This window comes from Oreochromis niloticus, linkage group LG19 (genome assembly GCF_001858045.2).
Source record: "Oreochromis niloticus isolate F11D_XX linkage group LG19, O_niloticus_UMD_NMBU, whole genome shotgun sequence".
In the NCBI taxonomy this organism is placed as follows: domain Eukaryota; kingdom Metazoa; phylum Chordata; class Actinopteri; order Cichliformes; family Cichlidae; genus Oreochromis; species Oreochromis niloticus.
In genome coordinates, this window is record NC_031983.2 from 16,995,754 (window position 1) to 17,016,135 (window position 20,382).

Consider the following 20,382-nt stretch of genomic DNA (forward strand, 5'->3'; position numbering starts at 1 on the left):
AGGTAGCGTACAGAATGTTTTCTTTTTTCTTTTCTTTTTTTTTCACAGTAACGAAAAAAACACTCTTGAATCTTGAATTTTTATATTTGTATGCTCCATTAACCTTTTGTTCTGAAATTTTGACGCAGCTAAGCATGTGACACTATACATTATCACTGTGTTTTTTATGTCTTGTCTCTTCTTCTCAACCCCAATTGGTCATGACGGACGGCTGCTCCTCTCTGACCCTGGTTCTCCTGGAGGTTTCTTTCTGTCAAAAGGGAGTTTTTTTCCTCACTCTTGCCAAGTGCTTGCTCATAGGGTGTTGTCTGATTGTTGAGGTTTTCTCTGTATTGACAGGACTGTTACTGTAATTAGACGCTTTAAAAATACAGTTGAATTAAACGGAATTGAGACTCTTTAATTGTTGATTTTTTTTTAAAGAGATGTGTCGATAAATCATTATAAACACGACAAAAGCCTTAAAGAGGAAAAGGTTGGGACTGAATGGGTTAACAGGTCTGAAACTGAAGGAATGCAAAGTAAATGGAGGTTAGAGGTCAGCATTGTGATTCATTACTAAAGCATCAGTGGTCAGTTCTGAATGACTACTGTCTTCACTGCATGTTTAATTTTCCCAAAACATCCCAATCAATGCTGAAATTTTGCTGGTGTGTCATTATCGCAACAGAAGAAAAACCCATTTTTACGTGTGTACTGTATGCTCTCTGTCTGATATTCATCAAAATAATTTAAAAAAAAAATTAACAGTTATTTAAAAAAAATTTAAGTCTTTCACACAAGAAACTCATGCAAACTATACATAATTTTATTTATATAATTTAATTGCACTGATCCCTTTAATTATTTTAATAAATAAAAAAGCTACAGATATGTTGAATTTCATTTTGCATTATATCTGTGCAACTGTGTTTTACTCGCACTAAAAGGCGAAATAAGCCACTAGACAGAGCTCTAAATGACTTGAACAAAAACAGAGAATTTGCCAACCTTGCCCTGTTTTTCAGTCATACTCCAAAGAGGAGGAGGTGCCCGGCCACACATTGTAATCTCTCATTGGAGGAAAGCGGTGTCAGTCGAAGCTACTGGTCGGTGTGGATCCGCATCAAGCGTACGCAATAACATCTGCGTCAAGACAACCAGAGACAGACCCAACAGTAAAACACCATATGCTGTCCAAAATAAAACCACCCTAGCAGGTTACTTTTCTAAATAAGTATTTTAGTGGCTTATTATTGTTTGAAAGCGATAAGAAGTAGTGGAACTACTAAATCTTGAAATACCTTGAATTAATTTTGGTTACAGAAACATGCTTTTTACCGTTGCTTTCGTGCAATATCGATTTTTACAAAAAGCTTTACCGACCAGGAGATTTATTTTGATAGTACTTGGCGGAAGCTGCAGTTTTACTGTGGTGAACTTGACCCCCTGCGCCGTCGTCATCATCCGTACACACGGCGGCGACAGGAGCTCCTGTATCGGCAGGGACGGGTCTCCCACCGCTATTCTCTGTCTGTGCGGAGGAAAAACACTGACAGAGAAGAAAGACGACCGCGAATTTCCTCCACGAAGCTTGCTCTGGAAACTCCGATGGATTAATTTGATTTTTCTGCGGTGAGCACGCTTTTCTTTTTCTTCTGTTGAATTTCAATTGGTGCGCCCGCCTTGTCCCCTATTTTGCGCTGTGGAAAGCGAGTTGAATTCATCTCGAGAGAGAGAGAGGGAGAGAGACAGAGAGAGCAGATGAGATAAATAACACATTTTGAGTGGTTGCAGTCACGCCAGTCTTTACTCCGAGTCTTCCTCGGAGGGCTGGCTTTGTCTGATTTGCGTAAACATTGCCCTCGCTGAGGAAAAGACTGGGAGAGCGGTGATGGTGACTGTGGATGATGTTTTGCAGTGATTCTGGAGAGGGGGCTCTTGTGTTGCAGCAGGGATGGATGCGCTGCAGAACAGAGCTGACCACTGAGGCCATGCACACACACACACACACTCTCTCTCTCTCACACACACACACACACACACACACACACACACACACACACACACACACACCTAATAAACGCCAGGCTGGCCTTCGGACAGCCTCTTAATTGTTTACCTCCACAGGAATTATCATATGCTTTGAGTTAATTGCATTGCCACGCTGTTAAACATCCAATTAAAGCTGTTCCAGTCGGGTTATCTCATGTGTCTGGAGGTGCAGCCATCCATCTTGTGAGCAAACACTGGGGATGATATGTGTGAGCCAACCCCACTGTTACCCATGTGCAATAAGTTAGGCAGCAGTTATTGTTTTGGTTGTTAAATTGTTCAGTCAGCTCCCTGAAGGCCTGAGTTCAGCCTGCCTATGAATGACTGCACAATTGGTGTGCATGGTATGTATCAAATTTGAATGAAAGGAGTTGCATGTTGTGCTTCATGGACCGTGCACTTTTCCCCCTTCAGGCTCTCTCTCCCTTATACAGTTCAACCTGCTGGCACATAAGCTGCCAAACCTGAAGTAAGTTATAAAGAAATGCATATGCTTTTCAAAATAAGGCTCAGTTGATAACTTTAGTTTAAGACCATTTTGCTGGTTTTTAAGATTTTTGGTAGGTGTTGGTTTGTTTTGACATCTACTGTGATGACTATCATTGTAAAATTAATCTGTCAAGCAGCACTTAACTGTAAAATCATCATTAAGCCACATTTGAAGATGTTTTTCTAGCTTCTAAAATGTGACCATTTTCCATTATTCTAAATATTTAGGAAGACTTGGTTGTTTGGGGGTCTGAAAAAAAATCAGGTTTCATAGATGGAAATTGCAGTGGGTATATTTTATTGTATTCTGATGTTTTGGGCACTAAATGAATGAAAAGTGTAAAACAGCCGCACATTTTTAGCATTTTTGTATTAATAATATAAGTAAATCAAACAAGTTGCAAGTTATTTATTTTTTGCATCTGCTAATTGGCTTATCGTCGTAGCTCTGCGTCCAGCACTTGTGCGCTGTGTGGCTCGTGCCAGTGTTTTACACTTTCCATCAACTCAAGTGCGTTTTTTAGTTCTGCCAGAAACCTTCCATCCTCCATTCCTGTAAACCCACCTCATCATGATTTCCACTGGATTCTTGCATCGACCATTACCCTCCACTGGCACAAGATTTGGAAAGAATCGTTTAAACCCTCAGTTCAGACTGTCAGGCAGAAGCGGCAAGAATCTGCTCTGGTATCTGGATAATACTTTTTTCCTGTTTGGAGAGTGTTCACCTAGTCTGCACTGGTCTCGCTGACTGAATAGACATATACAATGGGGTCGGTGATTTAACAACATGACTCAAGAAGCTCAAGTATAGACACTGTGACACTAAAACACAGCTAAACCCACACGCACGTACTGTATGAATCTCAGCTGCGTGTTTTGTAACTAGCTCTGTTCATTCAGCACACGAAGAATGCTTTGAAAGCTTTAACAGTGTTTCATTGTGCTCATAATCTTGTAGCAGAGTGAAAAGTGGCCATTGTCTCGTTGTTGATACACTGAATGAACTCGGTTGTCTGACACAAGCAAATGTTGTAACTATTCAGAGAATGGCAGCCATAAGGAGGAGATTGTCAGCGTTGTACCAAATCCAGCAAACATAACAGTGGGTTTCACGTGCATTCAAATGTCACACAGCTTTTTTTTTAAAAGAAAAAAAAGATCTTCTGTTGGTTCGTTGGTCTTGTCTTTGTTCCATGATCAGAACGTTGAATTATGGAGTTGAATAAGGTCACAGTGAGTGCGATGCCAGTGGGAGGCATGTGGGAAGTTTGACCTTGTTTTGTGCCTTGTCAGTGATCTGAGTGTAAAAGGACCCCCACACTTCAAATTAAACAGGATACCTTTTAAGAAGATGTGTTGAACTGCAAAATAGACTGAGGAAAGACTGTATTCAGGAGGGATTTGTAAGTTCATAGAGGTTAAATTATCGCAACATTGCCAGATGTAATGCTCAATTGACCATAATTTCCACAGTTTATTAGTCAAAGCCACGTTTCAATTTGTTTTTCTAAGCTGAAATAATATCTTGTAAACTTGTTACCATGAAGTTCAAATGTAGCAAATTACTCTGCAGACTTGTATGATTATATTATATTGAAACATTAAGACTGATCTCCAGAGAGAGAGAGATTAATAAGGTTACAGCATTTTAAGAAAAATGTAAAAACACAAAAATTACTTAAAATAATGAAATGATTGAAGGACTTGAGTCAGAGTCAGTTGCATGTAATGTTACATACTTTCCCTGAGCTCACAGTTATGCACATATAGATACATATTTCATAATCTTGTAACACTTAGAAAATCGTCAGATGTTCCCTTCTTTTTAGAAGCTGCAGATGTTACACTCATTTCTTACGTAATTCTTAATGAAATAATTGTTGCTCTTTAGGGAATTTCAGTCTTTTTTTTAAGTCTTACACATCCAATTATCTTTTTTTTCCTTGCCCGTAACACAAATCAGACTGCAGATATATTTGTTTTTCAGGCCTGACTGAGTCTCTCCTGGTAAATCCATCAGTTAGACTGTGCGACCCTGACATGTCTGTCCTTTTAATGTAGTATATTGATTGCAGCTTTACTCCAAATGACCCACTATCTCATTATGGCCTCCAGCGCTATGACTGTTGTTATGGATGATTAACACTCGAGCCTGTGCGGCATCAAAAATAAAGGCTGTCATTTGGGTAAATTAATTTCCAGTTGAGCCGAGCGGTTGTGACAGATAAAGTAAAGCTGACCCCGTTGCTGTGTGTTCGGTACCCATTCAAAAAAACTGCTTGTTCAGTGGCGCATTTGATAAAATAGTGTGAAAGCCGATAGTTACTAAAGATGGGCCGCAGTTTAGGTTTAGTAAGCAAAAACAGTGGATTTACCTGTGGTGGTAGGCGTGATGCAGAGGGTGTCCTGCAGCGATATTCATAGATATTCTTAAAATGCCTCACATGTACCTATTTTTAGATGTTTCAGTTTACATATGTTCCATGAACACCTCATTTATGGTTAGTTTCTTTAAAAAAACATAACTTTTTAACACAGATTTTGTCAAAATTAAAAAATTAAACCAAAAACACCAACAGCAGAAAACTGCAATTTTTACAGTGTCCACTTGAGGCTTGCTCTAAAAGGAGTCGGTTTCAGTCCAATTTACAACTGATGGTAAATGGTATGTAGCAAATGAAACGCAGAGTTTTAACATGTTTTTGGTGAAAAACTTGAGGCCTCTCACCTTTTCCTTCTCTTTAGCTTTTGAATTAACTCTTACAACACATTGCAATCTTGTCCCCGAAGGACCTTCCTGATCACGCCATTGTCACTCTCTCTACAGCAAGCTGCTCATTTGGGTCTGAAAATAGCATGATGATTGCTATTGCAGAGGCTGAGGTGGTCATGCAATACCCAAGCTGTGCCATGAAAGGGAACAAGCCCCGAGGCTTTGACGCCATCATCTGCTGGTTTGGTGTGTGGGGGGTTTGTGCTGCAGGTCAGGCATCGAGTACACTTGCGTGTGTCTGTGTCCATCTCCACCATGATGAAATGCAGCGAGAGCACCAATCTAAAACTTATGTTGTGATCTCATACATAGTGTTGACTCGTGTGTAACCGGAGAGCAGAAATGTATCTATGATGAACGCTCGTGAACTCTTATTAAATTACCCTGTAAATGTGAAAAGCTGCTGATTCACCGACTCATCTAAAGGATTCTTTATCTTGTAAATCAAAGATGATTGATTGGAATTGCAACACAGACATGATTTAATGTTTACAAATACACACTGTGCTATAAAAAGACCACACAGGGAACATGTATGAATAGTATGTTAATGCAAAATGTTATAGATTCTGTGCAGCTGAATGGTAAATGCATGCTAAAGCTACAGTAGTCCCTGGCCTTTTTAACTTGAAGAGCAAGATTTTCATAATCCCCACAGGCAGCACAACGACATGAGATTTCCCCTCATTTACTCTGATCCCTGCAGGAGTGGAGGCAGTGCTATTTCAATCACTTGAGTTGAAGAGAAAATCCACCAGAAAACAGACTTCACCTGCTCAGTTAATATATTCTGGTGCTACTGCAGTTCTCCGCCAATGATGTCAAACACGTTCATCTTATTAACCCCACGTTTAGAGGTTTTGGTATTGACGGGAACATAAAGAAATGCAGCAACTATGGGAAGTTAAGATTGTCTTGATATTGTTTTTCTCTCTGTTGTGTATTCATAAGTATTTATTTTTATTTTCAATGCCTGACTACCTCAGGTCACCTCTGTCATTCGAGGGCATTGTCAGCCCACAGCTGAGAACTCAATCCCAGTCCTCACACGCGTGGACTTCAGGCACGTTCTTGCTAAATACAGTCATGTGATAGTTCCAAGTTCTAAAACTAAGCACCCTCATGATTCAATAGTTTGTAGAGCTACCTTTAGAAGTTATAACTTGAAGCAGTCGTTTTCTGTATGACTCACTTTCTTACATCATTGGTGGAACTTTTGCCCAATTTTCTTTGCGAAGATGGTTCAGTTCATAGAGGTTTTTAGGCATTTGTTTATGCTCAGCTGCCTTAAGGTCCCACCACGGCATTTCAGTCAGGTTGAAGACTGGGCCGTTACAACACTTTGACCCAAATGGCTAAGCTTTAGCTGTCAGACAGATGGCCTCACGTTTAACTCTAGAATACTTTGATATGCAGAGAAGTTCATGGTCGAGTCGGTGACTGCAAGGTGCCCAGGTCCTCTGGCTGCAAAACAAGCCCAAATCATCCCCCCTCCCCCACCGTGCTTGACAGTTGGTGTTTGTGCTGCTACGCCTCGTATCTCCAAACATGGCTCTGTGTGTTATAGCCAAACATCTCTACTGTCCATTGGACAGATGAGGCCACTTCTGTTCTAGACATTTTGTAGTTTGTTCAGATTCAACTTTGCAAACTTAAGCTGTGCTGTCACGTCCTTATTTAGAGAGAAGAGGCTTTTTCCTGGCAACCCTTCCAAACAAGCCATACTCATTCAGTCTTTTTCTAACTTTACAGTCATGAACTTTAATATTTAACATGTTAACTGAAGCCTGCAGAGTCTTTTTACAGGTTTTTTTTTTTGCAGTTTCTCCAACCATTGAAGGGTCTGACCTTGGACTGAATTTACTGGGACGTCCACTGTGGCATTGCATTACCCACACACCTGAATGCTTCAGTTATATGGACAAAAAAGTTTTCACATAACTGTACATTCATAGCTTTCCTGGCCATATAAATACTGTAATATCAAAAGCCGAGTGACAGTACTGGATATGTGGTTTTCTTTGTTTTGTTTTTTTTATTTTAAATTATTTGAATTGGACTGAAATCACAATGTGTCCCAGTCCTCCTCCTTTTTTTTTTTTTCTCCATACAATTTTGAGCCCTGATGAATTCACACTCATCGCCACCCAGTGTTAACTTGGTTTGGAGGCCGTCTTTGGTTACTGTCAGCTGTCCCGATACTTATGAAATCACTGCAACATGTTGAAAAGACACGTTTTGAACTCAACTGTGGAAAATCAATTCATTCTGCTGTGTTTGTAGTACTCCAGCTTCTTTTCCTCAGTGAATTGTTAGAGCGAATCCCTTTTTTGTTTTATATCAGTTCTCAGATGTCTATTAAAAAGTCAGAAAATACCCATCACAACATCCTGACGTCTTCATTTACTTGCTTTGTCCAGCAAAAAAAGATAAAACGAACAGCAAAACCAAGTGTGGAAGCACTGAAAAGTCCACATATTCGCTTTGAATATTGCTTTGATTTGTTCAAGGTTGGTTAAGTTCTCTTTTGACTAATCTATTTTTTAAAATTCTTTGTCTTATGCATTTGCTTATTAGAAATACCGAGCCATTTATATATAGGATTTTTACATTTAAATATATCAGCTTTAGAGCAACGTGCTGTAAATACCAGAAGATTGGAGATATAAATATAGATGTCAAAACAGATTATTTTATATCTGAAGGATTATTGGAGACGCAACAGCAGCCGTGCTTCTTGTATTTCTGTCTGCGGTCTCTGCTTCGGTCAGAGCTTATACTGTAATGCTGCCGCTGGGCTCGTTTCTTCTTCTGCGTATTTTATGGGGTTTTATTGGCAGTAATGAATCACAGTGATGTCGGTCTCTCTGCGGCAGTTACGTCCTTTCGTTACTTAAGCAAACTGGAGCTAAGCTGTATAGTGTGGCAATAATGAAATCCTGTATACAGAAGGAAAACTCAGTTTTTGGTGTCAGAGTCCCTCTTGGTACTTTTTCCGTACAGGCAACACAGCAAGGATTTTTCTTGTCGAATGAATGAATGAATACAATTTTATGCAGCAGAATTAGTTTTTCTAGCTGGTTATTCATCAGATGTAACGTGATCTTTCAGAGAAGTCTGACCTCAGGCTTAGCTCCTTCTGGACCAAACTGCTCTCTCTGAAGTATAATAGATAAGCATTCATGGGTTTACAGCAACTTACACTTGAAAAACCACTTTTGATGTTTTACCATAATCTTTGCAACTTTGTAACAACAATAATCATTTCAAGATTTTGACACTGCACCATCATGTGACCTCTTCTCAAAGACGGCATTATTTCCCGTTCATCTGATACGTTCATGCATTTTCTCCTCATCTACATATAGTGCTTGACTTGTTACATTCTGCAGCATTTTCTCCCAGCATGCAGCAAGTGACACATCTGTTTGCACTTTTTGCCTGTGCAGGCATTAAAGTTTCTTGGTAGTAAATGTAAAACAGGCCCAAAGGGCTTTGATCTTATACTGTGTAGCTTTGCTTGTAAGCATTAAGCACCAGTCCTTCAAAAACAAGCCTGTGGTTGCTGCTTGTTTTCTGCTTGGAAAATAGTTTCCTTAGAAAGACGTGCTTATTTTCCAATATTAGCAGCATTACCTAGTGAAGTAAAACCTGTGTTTAAAGGCAGATTGCGCTTTTTGGAGGTTATACAGCTGGGGTAAAGAGCACTGGGATGATTTCCCTTGTCCTCGATCTGTTGCAGTGTTGACTTTTGCTCCGAACACCACCTCTCTCCATTCACCGACACTGTAAACAAGTATGTTTCCAATTAGCTGCCTCTGAAGTCAGCTGCCTGCTTATGCCGTTGAAAGACGGCGCTGCTGCCGGGGCCCTCTTCTTAGACATGCTGAACCGGTTTCGCGAGCTTCCAGGGCTTAAAGGGGGGGTTGGGGAGTGGGACACGGCGAGCCGAAATGTTCATTAACTTAACTGGGTCTGCAAAGACGGTAAGGCTCTTTTTAATTGACAAAGCAGAAAGCAGGCTGTGTCCCTCATTTCAAAAACTGGTTTATCTTTGCTTTAGTGAGGACAAATGTTCCATCTGCGCGCGCGTGTTTGTGGCTCCTCGTAATGCAAACAAAAATAAAGTAAATGCTCACTTGTGAAGTCAGTGGCTCGGTGTAGACTGTCCTCCTCAGTGTGGTCATGCAATCAGATGGAAAAGTAAACTGTGATAAGTAGGGCCATTAAATTGTTTTATGGCCAGTTTAACTGGATATTCTCAGCATAAAGCATTAATGCGAGCGTACATATGCAGCGGTCATATTTGCCGAGCACATACAGCTGTGGTGCATTGTGTTCCTCCATTTAATTAGTAATGCATCTTTTAAAGCGTCGTGTTTAATTTCAGCCTAATTGAAAGATTTTTCAGAAGACTCTGTGGAGCTCTCAAAGGAAGCTCTGAAATAATGGGAATATTGAATCATAATTTCCCCAGTGGAGACGGCTTTTGAGCTATTATTTTACCTAAGTGCTAATTCCATCTCGCTCTCTTTCTCTCTCCACCCACAGACAGTAGAGAATGGGCTGTGTCCAATGTAAGGATAAAGAAGCAGCAAAACTCACTGATGACCGGGAGACCAGCCTTTCGCACAACTCGGGCTACCGCTATGGGTCCGACCCCACTCCGCAGCACTACCCCAGCTTTGGGGTCACCACCATTCCCAACTACAACAACTTCCACAGCGCAGCCTCGCAGGGAGTGACTGTGTTCGGAGGAGTCCACACGTCCTCGCAGTCTGGGACCCTCCGGTCTCGGGGAGGCACAGGTAATATTAAACGGAGATTAGACTGTGAATGCATGAGAGCTACTTTACATCTTAGACTCTTAGTTTTAAAGATATTTGTCACTTCTGAAAAAGAATAGAAAATATCACCTTTTAAAATTGATAATTCCAAAAATATATTTATTTGAATTTGGTTGCCCAGAATAAATTCACTGAGTACCCTGTTGGAAGTTAAACTTACATGCTGTTAAGTAATGGGTCAAATTACAATTAGAGCAATTAAAGGAGAAATAAAATGTCTAAAATTTAATGTCTAAAAATGTCTCTGAAGGCTGCTAGCTACCTGCTAATAACTCTTTCATGTTCAGAGCCAGGTGGTTTTATGAGTTGCTGTTGTCTTCTCGTCAGCTCAAAGCAGTCCGGCTGTTCTCCTCTGACCTCTGGCATCAACAAGGCATTTTCACCCCGAGAACTGACACTCACTGTATATTTTCTCTTTTCCGGGCCGTTCTCTGCAAACCCTAGAGATGGTTGTGTGGGGAAAATCCCATCAGGTCAGCTGTTTCTGAAACCCTGTGACCAGCCCATCTGGCACCAACAACCGTGTCGTATTCAAAGTCACTTAAAGTCAAAGTCACTTAAATGACCCTTCAGTTTGAACTTCAGCAGGTCATCTTGACCATGCATACATGCCTAAATGCACAGAGTTACTGCCATGTGATTGGCTGATTAGAGATTTGCATTAACAAGTGTATGGCCTGTGAGTATAGATGATTAAAAAAAACAGCTTATGTTGGCTTGTCAGTTTTCTGTTCTCAGAATTACAGGCTCAACTTAAATAACGGCTGAAGTTCGTGGCTTGTGTGGCGTTTACTAAATGAATAAGTGAGCCTTCTCTTGTGTGTAATAGAGCCTCAAAATGAATGGAAATGCCCTAAATTATGACCAGTTCTCTGTGAAGAACAATGACAGAGAGCAGACTCTGAAGAGTGCTTCAAATGGGGAGAAATGAGCTTTACACTCCTTTGCTCGAAATTTGAAAGCTTCGTATCATCCGATGTATAAATCGCCACCATTCTTGCTTTGATGTCTGTGACGTACTTTGAACCCTTTTTGTGGTTGAATAAAAACAACATCTTTGAAATTGCCATCACCAGCTCGCATGAACAAGAAACTACTCTAAGAGGGGGAATGTGAAATAAAATGCATGTCTAATTTGTACAGTGAAGACTTGAGGGGCAAGAAACTGAAACTCTAACAGATGCAGAGCAGAAACTTGATCTGATCTGCAATGACCTCAACATTTCGGACAGTGTGCAGATTTGGTCGACATTAGGACTGCAGCTTGGAGGATTTAGATCAAATCAGAAAATGAACACTTACAGTTTTAGACTTATTAACAGATACAGGCAGATTTGTGATTGGCTTAATATGAATGTTTTACTTTTTTTGAAAAAATAAAATGTCCCACACAAGTCCTTAAAAGTAAAACTTCACCATAAATCACAAACGGTGCTAAAACATCTCAAGAGTCTCCAAATTGTTGCTTTTATTTAAAATTTCTATGAGCGAAAAACTCCCACAATTCTTTTTAAGTTAGCGCTTCCAGTGAGATGTTTGGAAAGATAAAAGAGTAGATTGTGTGTATTTGGACATGAAATGATCTGGAATATATTTTTTTTAATTTGTTTTGTTTCTAAGGTGAAAACAATGCAGCAGATGGGGTGTAAAGAATAAACAAAGAAGGCAGTAATATTTATTACCGTTACATAAGCGGCAGCCCCATGTGTTAGACAGATGAATGAACCCTACAGTAAAAATGGAATGAAAAACCCACCACCATAATATTTCAGCCACATAACCGCCACACGCAACATTTTTGTTTTCCGGCAGGGGTGACTCTCTTTGTGGCCCTTTATGATTATGAAGCCAGGACCGAGGATGACCTCAGCTTTAGAAAAGGGGAGAGGTTCCAGATCCTCAACAGCACGTAAGTGTGAAAACATCTGCATGACAGCACCGAAAGGGTGGTGGTTGTTTTTTCCTTCTCTGGTCCGTCTGTAACAAATGTTACACCGGCACCAATCTGACAGACTTAACCGGGTCTGTGAGGTTCTTGAATTCTCCTCACTTTATGTGTAACTACAGTGATTTTTGTTGCTTTATCGCATCTTTAAAGGAGAATTAAACAGTCAGACATACTTGCTGGCTGTGAGTGGGCGTTTCCCATGGTAAATGCTGACTGACATCTGAGAGCCTCTGTTCTGTCTCCCTGTCATTTTGTGTTTTCTCTTTCGCTGAATCCAAACCAAGCATTTCCCCTAAATCCAACCAGTTATCTCAGCTACTCATAACAGTCAAACTTCAATCCCTAACTCCAAACGGAGTGGGAGGTCCTGCTGGAAACATACACTCACCAGCCACTTCATTAGGTACACCTTCAGAACTCAGCCTTAATTCATTGTGACATAGATTCATCAAAGTGCTGCAGAGACTTTGGTCCATATTGACATGACAGCATGACACAGTTGTTGCAGATTTGTTGGCTGCAAATCCATAGTGTGAATTTCCCGTTATACCACATCCCAAAGGTGCTATATTGGACTGAGATGTCATCCACGTTGTTTACACCAGATGTCTGTCCCTTCTCTTCTGACCTCTGGCATCAACAAGGCATTTTCCCGTTCAAACCATTCTCTGTAAATCCTGGTTGTGCGGGAAACTGACACCAGCAACCATGCCTCGTTCAGCGCCACTTAAATCCCCTTTCCTCCCCGTTCTGATGCTCAGTTTGAGCTTCAGCAGGTCGTCTTGACCACGTCTACATGCCTAAATGCACTGAGTTGCTGCAACGTGATATGAGATAGAAAGCAATTGAAAGGTGTATCTAATAAAGTGGCAATGAGTGTAATTCTTTTTTTAACCAGGAAACAGTCTATAACAAAGGGGAACCAAAAAGCTATTGCTAGAACATTTATATATTTATTTATAAATATTAATAATATATATTTGCACAAGGTTGGAGGTGATTCCCACCGGATATTATTTGGGATATAAGAAGCGCATTTGTGGCGACAAATGAGCAGACTGTTCAAACGTTGTCCTGAAAATTATAAAGCACTCAAATCATAGTTGCGAATGAAGAACTTCAGCTGTAGTCAAATTTATGAATTCAAAAATTGAGTTTATAATTTCAATTTCAGAATGGTTGAATCACATAAGGGTGGTCATACACGGGGGTGTCTACATTACCAAACAACTGCTTTGAATGCTGTTGTTTTAGTGCAAATCTAAGACAAAGTATTAAGAACAGTGTGTTTATTTCTTTAAATGCAGCGCATCCACTCTGTTTGTTTACACGATGAGTAAATGGTGATCTAGCTCTCTGTTAAATCCACCCTCTCATTTTTCAGCGAGGGAGACTGGTGGGAGGCTCGTTCTCTCACTACAGGTGGAACTGGATACATTCCCAGCAATTACGTAGCTCCCGTGGACTCCATCCAAGCCGAAGAGTGAGTGAAACTTTTTCATTTGAGCACACACACTCACACACAGCCTCCACGGGTCTCCGAGGCACGGCAGCTTCATCACCGGAGAGCATAAATATTTCAGAAGTCAGCTCATTGCCTTTGTTAAATGTGACATGGTTGCACGCACAGTACAAATGGAATATTTAGGAAAGCGCTGAAAACAAATTTCCCACTTCTTTTTTTTCCATTGCTCCTCCTCCCTTCAGCTGGTATTTTGGTAAATTGGGTCGAAAGGACGCAGAGAGGCAACTGCTCTCCAACGGCAACGCCAGAGGCACTTTCCTGATCCGTGAGAGCGAAACAACTAAAGGTACTCAAAACGAGCAGCAGCTAAGATGGTGACTGTTTGAACGCTTTTAAACTTTAGGAAAACTGACAGGTGTTTGTACATAAGTAAATAATTAGGAGCACATTAAAGTGAAAGTAAGTAGAAGCAAATTATTTATGGATAAACCTAGAATAAGCCGTCAGACTAAAGATTGAATAACTTAAAATAACATCACAACCAATCTGTTCTAGGAGCCTACTCTCTCTCCATCCAGGACTGGGATGACGTGAAGGGAGATCACGTTAAACACTATAAAATCCGCAAACTGGATAATGGAGGCTACTACATCACCACTAGAGCCCAGTTTGAGACACTCCAGCAGCTAGTGCAGCACTACTCGGGTGAGACTCTGCTGCTCAGTGTGTACAAAAACATCTTAATGGTATATTGTGTGTGGGGTTTGTTTGTTTTTTTTCTTCTTCTTTTACACTTCCACATTTCTCATGTGACCCCAAATTGCACGGTCATTTCAGCCAGGGCTGCAGGCCTGTGCTGCAGACTGATCGTGCCGTGCCACAAAGGCATGCCTCGTCTGACCGACCTGTCTGTCAAAACCAAAGACGTGTGGGAGATCCCGCGGGAGTCGCTGCAGCTTATTAAACGCCTCGGCAATGGCCAGTTCGGAGAAGTCTGGATGGGTGTGTAGCTTTTTCCTCAAATTCCAAAAATTCCATTTTGACTAGAACGCCATTTTTGAACTTGTTGGGATTTCTGAGTGGATATAAGATTTTGGGGAGGGCTTGGGTTAAGTTAAACCCTGAGATAAATTATTTAATATTCTGCAACTTTGAAGTCAAAGGTAAGAAAACAAAAAGTTATTAGAATATTTCTAGCTTTATCTAATTCATCAGCATTAAAATAACATTTTGATTCATTTCTCCCATTTAAAGAAAAATGTATCCATCTGTGCACGCTCAGGTTAACAGTCTGTCCCAGCTGTGACTGGCTGATAGGTGGTGTGCACTCTTGGTACAGAGAGAGACAGCCAATGCATGTATTTGGACTGTTGGAGCGAACCCAGAGAATACATGCAAACCACAGTTTTAATTACAATCCGTTATGTCATACTCTGACTTAATGCAAATTTCAGGGAGTATTTGTTTCTAGTTATGTGTTCTACAGATTAAGTTAAAAGAAGCATGGCCTGTTCGTTTTTTCTTTTAATTTGACTGAATTTGACTGAATTTTGGGTTTTTTCTTCTCAGGTACGTGGAACGGCACCACCAAGGTGGCAGTGAAGACTCTTAAGCCCGGCACTATGTCACCTGAGTCCTTCCTGGAGGAAGCTCAGATAATGAAGAAGCTCCGACACGATAAGCTGGTGCAGCTCTATGCTGTGGTGTCCGAGGAACCCATCTATATAGTCACAGAGTACATGAGCAAAGGTAGAGGCTGCTTTAACATCATCATTGCATGCATGCATTCATGCATGCACCTAAATAATGTTACATAATTTATATATCTGCATAGGAAGTAGAGTATGTGTCCCGGTTTGCTGTATAGCAAATGAAGTTTATTTCACATTGTGAGTGTTGGGCAGGATGAATTTGCGATGGAAAAACAGATTTTCAGTTACCACAGCAATACCTAACAAACATCTCACTAAGATGTAACATTCTAGGCAGAAATCCCAGAACTGATGCAACATTAGCACAACGTGATGCTTGTAATGATGTGGCAGCCCAAGAAAACAATAGCCTGATATCCTGACTGTATTTTTTAAAATTTATTTTCTTATCTTTTCAGGGAGTTTGCTTGATTTCCTGAAGGACGGCGAAGGTCGAGGCCTCAAACTGCCAAATCTAGTGGACATGGCAGCTCAGGTGCTGAAAATCTTGATGCTAACATGTTCCCAGGGAAAGATGTTTCCTTTAAGAGCTTAATTGACTTTAATCATCTCCAACTGTTACCAGTTTAGTCATTTAATCTCAGCACTGCTCATTTAAAGTCTTTTGTTTTGGTGATTTCCCAATTTTTCACAGACCTTGCACAAATTCCCACGTGATTCATGTTGTTTACTGAGAAAGTAAATATATATAAAGAAAAAATCTGTAGGTTTTCAGTTTAGAGAGATGCTTCACTTTTGCTGTCCCACTTTTTTAGGGTGATAACATTTGTGTAAATCTTCTTTAGCACAGATTTAATGACCTTGAAGCTATACATTGAGATGATGTTCAATAGGAAAAAAACCCTCAATTTCCCAGGTGGCAGCAGGCATGGCTTATATCGAGAGGATGAACTACATCCACAGAGACCTGAGATCTGCCAACATCCTAGTCGGAGACAGCCTGGTGTGCAAGATTGCTGACTTTGGTCTGGCTAGACTCATCGAGGACAACGAATACACAGCAAGACAAGGTAGGCTTCACTCCAACACATTTTCATAAATCCATCGCTAATGCCTTCCTGCTTGTTTAAACCACAAATGAATTAAAAATGACGTTGCAAGAACACACAGTACATAAACTGCAACGTAGGTTACAAACTTCAAAAGTGAAAAAACTTCCAGACTTTATTGTATTTGTGCATTCTTTCAAATCTGAGCAGCAGATTTTGTGTCAGAATTGAGTAATAATTCAGTCACATTTAAAAACGCTGACATAGCACACACACCTGTGATTTAGGGTGTATTCACAATACACAGTGTACTGGATTTTAATGCATTTCGTGCCAAACTGTCTTCAAACGTATGTGCTGATTAACTAATATAAGATCTATGGATCGCCTGGTGTGAGTACACGCGTCAACTTTCTTTGCGTTTATGCTGCTTAGACATTGTAATAAAGACGATATATGACTACAGACCATGCTTGAGAAATGTCTGTTCAGTAGCAAAGTAGTCCAGTGGTGGTTGGATACTAGATTTCTTATGTTTCAGTGAGTCAGGTCAGATATTGACCACTACTGGGATAAAGATTAGAAGCTTGCACATGTTTTGTCTAACTCTGTTTCTGTGGGATTCATTAAGTTCCCTGTAAACTGCCATCAGAGGAAAAATGTTGGTGGCTTGGCAAAAGGGCTTATTCCATCCAGTTTCACACACAAACGCACACACACATTTGTGTTTCTGTAACTTCAGAGGACATTGCTTTAACCAAAACCTAAACTTTCCTGATGTTGACCCCTGACCTCTTCACCTTAAAATGTTTTTATGCTGTTACTGACAGATTTATGTCACAACACGAGCAGCACTCGGAGCATGCTGCTTTTCTTTTTGAGCAAGAATTTGTCTTGATGGAACCACTGGAAAGCGGATGCACGTGTGGTTGGCGCAAAGACAACCAAAGATGTGTTTATACAGGGGTACAGCGCCGGACTTGAGACCTCCTGAAAGGGCACTTGTTTTACACGAAAATATGCCGCTGCGATTATTGTTTGAGGGATGACGAGGAAGCAGCCAAAACCTGATTCACTCCAGTGTTGTTTCCCCCCTGAGTCAGATGTGAACCACACCAGGAGGACTTCAGGCTCTGTTAGTCACTCTGTCAACATGTTCAGTCACTCATTTGGTAGAAATTGAAATGTTTACTTGCTCGACTCGGGCCAAGTGCAAACTGACACGGAGATGGATAATGGAATGGTTCCGTTATTTCCCTGGTGGGATGTAATGATGTCCTTATGTGCCTGCACTAATCAAATCAGTGAAGGGAAAAAAATCAGAACAGTGAAGACTGACCTACTTTAGTCTTTAGGTTTTGGTGGAAGCCGCTGCTGTGTATCTTTGTGTATATCTGCAGGGATGCAGAAGCAAAATAATAAACGTTACAGCTGTTTGAGAATGTTTGCAAAATTAATATCACTTGAATTTATTTTAGGTGCGAAGTTTCCCATAAAGTGGACCGCTCCTGAGGCTGCCCTCTACGGGAAATTCACCATCAAGTCAGACGTGTGGTCATTTGGTATCCTGCTGACAGAGCTGGTGACCAAGGGCAGAGTGCCCTATCCAGGTGAGAGTGCTGAGCTTTGTGGGTTATGTAATCACCTCTCAAAACCAATCAAATGGCTGCATTCAGTTAATGCAGGCTGTGACACGAGACTTTGCAAGATTTAAAAGGGGGAAAAAAAAACAGTAGTGCATTTTGCATTATACATAGAAATGTTCCAAGCTAATGAATGTGAATTGTTCCAGTTTCCCTGACATTATAATTCCATTTTAACCTTTATATGAGCTGTTTAGTATCTATGTTATGATTGCTGTGATGTTTTCAGTTTCCAGTGTAAGGCTTAAGGCGACATCACTTCTGTGCGAAGCACTATTTCTTCAGTTCAGATCAAAACGGAAGGCTCTTTTCTGTCTTGACTGTTCACATTTTTATGCTAATCGACTATTACCCCATCTTAATGTCACATTGCAACCAATAGTAGGTGCAGCAAGTCATCTACTAGTCTGTTCCAAGATACTAAAGCTCCTGATGCAGATATCGGAGTGGGAAAGTTGGATCGAAAACACCTGGGTGGAGAAAACAGTGCTTCTATTAATCTTTGTATGAATGCGCTGTATAAAGTATAGAAGGGGTGCTTAATTTCTCTTGACTAATATAACAGCCTGGTTGTTTGCTTACCATTTAAGCAAAGTCTAGAGAAATGCAACTTATGTAAATGGCGCAGAAAGACTGCTTACAAACTTGGTGATTTGATGGCAGCACAGCCCTAAACTCTCACTCTCTGTGCTCCTTTGTTCAGGTATGAACAACCGTGAGGTGCTGGAGCAAGTGGAGCGAGGCTACCGGATGCCGTGCCCCCAGGACTGCCCCTCGTCCCTGCATGAGCTAATGCTACAGTGCTGGAAGAAAGACCCAGAGGAGAGGCCCACCTTTGAGTACTTGCAAGCCTTTTTGGAGGACTACTTCACTGCCACTGAGCCTCAGTATCAGCCAGGGGATAACCTCTGAGCGCCGCGGCCCTCGTCTCATGTCGTTTCACCGAAATTCCACCAGAGGGAGCCAGACACCACGCGTTCTTTCCCATTCTGCGGCTCTAATGGTTTTAAAAGCTGGCAGACTCGCTTTCCAACCTTCAGACGTCATAGAAACAGGACAGAGGGGTGCAAACACAGCAAAGTGACTATCAGAATTAGAAGTGACTGTCATGGATGAACGACATGAGTTCTGTTGTGTAACATGTATGTAATGTAAATACAAATTGCTTGTTTACTTATTATCTTTTTTCTGTTTTGTATTCCTTTTGATAATTTGGAAATGTGTGATTTTTTTTTTTTTCTTCTTTTTTTTTCCCATTTTTAAATGCAAGGTATGTGAGAAGTATGTGAGGCTCACAAGCTGGTTACAGATGTAGGAATAATAATTGTTGGGAATAGTTAGACACTGTGGACCAAAGTGTATCTGAAAATTAGTTTTTTCTTTTTTCTGGGAGTCCACTGACTTTTTTCTTTTTCTTTTTCTTTTCCTTTTTTTATAAGGTTAATGTAACAATACTTTTCTCCTCTTCTCAAGGACTTTAGATGTACTATAACACCTGTTCTTGCCTTTTCTTGTTTAGTAATATTCTTATAATGTAAGGGAATGCCTTCATGCTTTACACACACTAACTCAGTGCATCATGGACTCTTCCTCCCAAAACTGTATGCCATCTGCACTAATATTGTGCATTCATTGCATTTCAGCTTCTGCCAGTGATCTTTTTTTTTTAGGACTGGCTTAAAGTGACTTTTAAGTTGAGCTTTACGTAGTTCAAATGAGGACTGACCTCCTCTCTAACTGCAATCTTCGTTCAGCTGACTGCTTAGTATACTGACAGTATTTTTAAATGTATGTTGCAGATGGCAGCAGGCTGTGTAAGACTTCCACACTGTCTTTATGCTTCAACAGCCAAACAAACTGCCACTTGATATGAATGAAGGATCTGTACCTGTGTTTGTCCCTCCATAATGTGTATTTGAATATAACATGTTGTTTGTGAGACCAAATACCTTTTAATTTCATTTTAAGAACATTTCAGCCAGTTGTTAAGAGAAGCGAATGAGTATTTCCAGGCATTCAGCTTTGGATAGCATTTCATCTTCCTTTACTATCAATCTCCTCTCACTCTTAGTGTGTAATCACATGACAGTGTGCCATTTATGTGTATTTATGTTACTCTCCACGGGTGGAAAAGTCAGCAGAAACTTTTGTATCACTCCGTTTGCCCTGAGTTTAGTAGGTATTCAAAACTTTTGGTCTCTATTTATTGTCTCTGTCTGTTCTGCGTGCACAGCTGTTTTTGAAATAAAGAATCCTGCCATTACGACGCCACATTTAACACTGTTTGTGTAGCTCCTCTGACTGCACCCAGTCTCAAGCAATTTCAGGTTCTCAGCGACAGGCATGGTGAATAAGCAGACATGTATCAATATTGAAAATGACAGAGAATAAATGAGCCTGTTTTTTTTTCCTCAGGGTGAATTTCACGCAGATGACAAGGCTGAATATGCAAATCATCTGAGACATGTATGCCCTGCAG

The 20,382-nt window shown here is 40.6% G+C and overlaps 1 protein-coding gene across 1 annotated transcript; it reads left to right on the forward strand.

Annotated features, from left to right (window-relative positions):
- The first annotated feature begins 1,432 nt into the window (after window positions 1–1,432).
- Window positions 1,433–20,176, forward strand: fyna (FYN proto-oncogene, Src family tyrosine kinase a). Its single transcript, XM_005477192.4, has 12 exons — window positions 1,433–1,614; window positions 9,851–10,107; window positions 11,959–12,055; window positions 13,479–13,577; window positions 13,802–13,905; window positions 14,115–14,264; window positions 14,397–14,561; window positions 15,129–15,308; window positions 15,670–15,746; window positions 16,128–16,281; window positions 17,739–17,870; window positions 18,607–20,176. The coding sequence occupies exons 2-12, from the start codon at window positions 9,861–9,863 to the stop codon at window positions 18,813–18,815; spliced, it is 1,614 nt and encodes a 537-aa protein (XP_005477249.1). The 5' UTR covers window positions 1,433–1,614; window positions 9,851–9,860; the 3' UTR covers window positions 18,816–20,176.
- The last annotated feature ends 206 nt before the right edge of the window (window positions 20,177–20,382 follow it).

Excerpts from the sequence above, each read along its gene's own strand:
- fyna (XM_005477192.4), top strand. The coding sequence starts at position 9,861 with ATGGGCTGTGTCCAATGTAAGGATAAAGAAGCAGCAAAACTCACTGAT. Across the intron at positions 13,578-13,801 it reads GACTCCATCCAAGCCGAAGA|CTGGTATTTTGGTAAATTGG; the intron begins GTGAGTGAAACT and ends TCCTCCCTTCAG. Across the intron at positions 14,265-14,396 it reads GCTAGTGCAGCACTACTCGG|CCAGGGCTGCAGGCCTGTGC; the intron begins GTGAGACTCTGC and ends CGGTCATTTCAG.